Source organism: Mustela lutreola, chromosome 16, assembly GCF_030435805.1.
Source record: "Mustela lutreola isolate mMusLut2 chromosome 16, mMusLut2.pri, whole genome shotgun sequence".
In the NCBI taxonomy this organism is placed as follows: domain Eukaryota; kingdom Metazoa; phylum Chordata; class Mammalia; order Carnivora; family Mustelidae; genus Mustela; species Mustela lutreola.
In genome coordinates, this window is record NC_081305.1 from 52,456,982 (window position 1) to 52,461,395 (window position 4,414).

A 4,414-nucleotide genomic window follows, 5' to 3' on the forward strand; every position below is an offset into this window, starting at 1 on the left:
ATTTGTGGGCAATGATTATCCATTGTTGCCTCTTATAATTACTTTGATTCCTACAGTCAGTTAAACTGTGTCTGCTTTCACTTCTTCACCAGTCATTTTAGTCAGTTTTTTTCTCTGTTATTCTTAATTTACTTCTTGGTCTGCCAGTGTTCATCTTTTCTGACAAACAGCTCATCCTGTGGTTGATACCTTCCTATTTTTCACTGCACTCTATTTGGTTCAGTTCAGTTTTATGTTTCAGTATCCATTGTTCTGCTAGTTTTGATCTCATGTGACCCTTTTTCTGATTGTTAGAGATACAGGAAAGTGATTTGTGCTACACCATGACCATACTGCAGAATTCTCTATTAGACTCTTTGCTCAGTACGTTCTGTGCCATGTTATGTGTCCATGGAGAAATGAAGTCCTGATGACTCCTTCTCAACCATTTTTCTGACATTGTCTGATTGACTTGATGCTTTTATATTAGCAGTCATCAGTATATTCTTCTGAATGTAGTAAGTGTAATGGTTTAACTTTTATTTGGTATCTTTCAGCTCTATCTTCACATGATACTCAGAGTTTTCTGCTAAAGCGGAGCACAGAAGGTTCTTTCCAGAAAGTATCAATGCACAGATACAAACATAGTGCTGTTGAGATTTTACACTTAAGCACAGACTGGGACAGTGATGGGGAGAGTAAAGGGCATCAGAGAAATCCCGGACGATATATGCAAACCAAGGCAATTGCCCTTAATGAGAATCTCACTGCCCCAAATGGTGAAGGAAATAAAGTGCTGTGGAAAACATCCCTTTTTAAGTCAACTGTTTCTGCAGAGCAGTGTGTTTCTTTCAGCACAAGCTCCAATCAAATATTCAATCATAGCGATTTGTGGACAGACTGTTCGGAACATCTGGAAAGTAACATCGCCCAAGCTGAAAATACTTTGAGCCATTTGGAAGATAAGATTGGCCTGAACTTTCAGTCAAGTATTTCTGATCATCAGAGATTTAGAAATGAAGAAGAAAGTGCTCAGTGGGATCCATACGAGACAGGTTTCACCGAGGAGTCCACCCTGCAGAATGACCAGAGGGTTTCCACTGGAGTCAGAATTGCTCAATGCACTGAATCTCAGAAAACATTGAACCAGGGCTCCAGTGTTCACAGATGTCTCAGGGCTAGGTTTGAAGAGAACCATCATGAATGTGATAAATATGGGGAAGGCTTTCATTCAAACTCTAACCTGAGTATACATAACAGTGTACTTTTGGGAGACAATCCTCATAAAGATAATGAATGTGGGAAATCTTGTAACCAGTCCTCCAGTGTTGGTGATCATCAGAGAATTCACGAGGGAAAAAATGCATTCAGTCCAAATAAACAAGGGACCATGTTTACTCGGTCAGTAAGTCTAAAAAGAAATGACATAGTTCCTAGGGGAATGGAAACCTACATCTTTAAGGAATGTGGTAAATCCTTTGACTGCCAATCAACACTGTCTCAACATCAGCGAATGCGTACTAGAGGAAAAGTATACAAATGTGAAGAAGGTGGTCAAACCTTTAAGGACTGTTCATCAATAAATGGACATTTGCAGATCTGTACTGGAGAGGAAAATTACAAGTGTAATGAAAGTGCCAAAGTCTTTAAATCACACTCAAAACTTACTGAACATCACAGAATTCATAGTGGAGAAAAACCTTACCAGTGTCAAGAATGTGGCAAGACTTTTAAGCATAATTCACACCTCAGTCGACACAGCAGAACTCATGCTAGAGCAAAATGCTATAAATATCAAGAATGTGGGAAGGCCATTAATGGGAGCTCAAGGCTTACTCAACATCAGAGAATTCATATTGGGGAAAAACCTTACCGGTGTCAAGAATGTGGCAAGACCTTTAAGAATAATTCACACCTCAGTCGACACAGCAGAACTCATGCTAGAGCAAAACGCTATAAATATCAAGAATGTGGGACGGCCATTAATGGGAGCTCAAGGCTTACTCAACATCAGAGAATTCATATTGGAAAAAAACCTTACCAATGTCTAGAATGTGGCAAAGCCTTTAACCACAGGTCACCCTTTATTCGACATCACAGAAGTCACACTGGAGAGAAACGTTACCAATGTCAAGAATGTGGTAAGGCCTTTATTGACAGTGGTGCCCTTGTTCGACATCACAGAATTCATACTGGAGAGAAACCTTACCAATGTCAAGAATGTGGCAAGGCCTTTAACGTGCACTCACACCTCACTCGACATAACAGAACTCATACTAAAGCAAAACGCTATTAATATTAAGAATGTGGGAAGGCTATTAACTGAAGCTCAAGCCTTACTCAACATCAGAGAATTCATATTGGAGAAAAACCTCACCAATGTCAAGAATGTGGCAAGGCCTTTAACCACAGGTCACCCCTTAATTCGACATCACAGAATTAACACTGGAGAGAAACATTACCAATGTCAGGAATGTGGCAAGACCTTTGTTGACAGCAGGACCCTTACTCGACATCACAGAATTCATACTGGAGAAAAACCTTACCAATGTGAAGAATGTGGCAAGGCCATTACCCATCTTTCACAACTTACTTGACATCACAGAATTCATATTAGAGAGAAACTTTATGTCCAGAATGTGGCAAAGCCTTTAATGAAAGCCCAACCTTTACTCAACATCACAGAATTCATACTGGAGATAAACCTTAATATCATAAATGTGGCAAGCGCGTTAACCATAGCTCAGCCCTTATTCAATATCACAGAATTCATACTTGAGGGAAACCACATCAATATCACAAATTTTCAAAACCTTTATAATCACTCAATCCTCACTAATTATCATCAAAATTCATACTAGATAGAAAGCTTACCAGTGTACACAATGCAATAAAAGGAGCACCTGTGTGGCTCAGTCGGTTAGGGTGCTCACTCCTGCTCAGGTTATGATCCCAGGGTCCTGGGACCAAGCTCCTCATTGGACTCCCTGCTCAGCGGGCAGCATGCTTCTCCCTCTCCTCCTGCCTGACCCTCCTCACTACTTGTGCTCTCTCTCCATCTCTCTGTCAAATAAATAAAATCGTGAAGAAAGAAAGAAAAAATTGTGAGAAAAATCGGTTAAGGAGTGCTCACCCATTCATGCCTATGAGAGAATTTATATCAGATGATAACTTCAGAAATAGAACCAGTGTGGCAAGGTCTTTGTCAAGCATGCACGCCTTCTAAACAGAGAATTCATACTGGAAAGACAACGGATGGATAATGTGGCCAAACCTCTAGCAGGCGCACAATCCTTACTGCACGTCACAGAATTTACACTGCAGAGAAAATTATGAATGTAATGAATGTGAGAGAGTGCCTAAGGACAGCTCTCTCCTCACTCTGTATCGGAGATTTCATACAGGAGAGTAAGTGTACAAATACTAAGAATGGGGATGCCTGGGTGGCGCAGTGGGTTAAAGCCTCTGCCTTCGGCTCAGGACATGATCTCAGGGTCATGGGATCAAGTCCCACATCGGGCCCTCTGCTCTGTGGTGAGCCTGCTTCCTCCTCTCTCCCTCTCTGCCTGCCTCTCTGCCTATTAGTGATCTCTGTCGAATAAATTTTAAAAATCTGAAAAAAAAAATAAGAATGTGTCTGCCTTGTCAGTTGGGACTCCCAACTTAACGTTGTAGTTTTTTATAGGAGTAAAAGTGTGAAATTTAAAGCACATAGCCAAGCCTATAACTGGAATTCAATGCTTACTCAGTATCTCAAAATGCATATTAGCTTCAAACCCTTGGAACATCATGAATGTGGAAAGACCTTCATTTTGGTATACATTTGGAGTAAACACCAGACAGTGCGTTATAAAAGTAAATTGAAAAATAGCAATGCTTTAAAACTAACTAAACATCAAATGCCAATAAATGTTACAGAGATCAAGCCAATGGAATACATTATTCAGTCTATTCAGAAATTAGTCTGTATGAAAATAGTCATATAAAAAGAAATCAAACACTTAGAAAAATGTATGTGGTATTCTGTTGAATGGATTAGCGGATGAACTTTCACATATGTATGAGGGATTTCAATATTTTTAAAAATTTCTTATATTGACCACATTTGAGATTTTTGACTAAGAATTATTAATGCGTTTTCCCCTGAAATCACTCCAGAAAATTTCTCTTTTCCCTTGGGTGTGTAAGACCATGTTGTTGATTCTTGCTACGTTGAAGATACTAGATGTCCTGCTCCATTAAGTAGGACTCCTGTGTACCTAATTTTCCATGGAAGAGGACCGTGTGATATACAACATAGAAAGTACATCTCAGTGGAGATGGTGCTTACGGTTGATAACACTGGTGTTAAGATTCCATGGGATAGGTGTTCAGAGCACACACTTCTGCATGTATTGACACTAAAGAACTCCCTCAATATTAGAAATAGGAGGTT

General features: G+C 39.8%; 1 protein-coding gene across 1 annotated transcript; it reads left to right on the forward strand.

Annotated features, from left to right (window-relative positions):
• The first annotated feature begins 607 nt into the window (after positions 1–607).
• On the forward strand, positions 608–2,275 carry LOC131817697 (zinc finger protein OZF-like). Its single transcript, XM_059151228.1, has one exon. It carries the CDS (start codon positions 608–610, stop codon positions 2,273–2,275), a length of 1,668 nt encoding a protein of 555 aa, XP_059007211.1.
• Positions 2,276–4,414: the final 2,139 nt, after the last annotated feature.

Coding starts and splice junctions, on each gene's coding strand:
- LOC131817697 (XM_059151228.1), top strand. CDS start 608: ATGCACAGATACAAACATAGTGCTGTTGAGATTTTACACTTAAGCACA.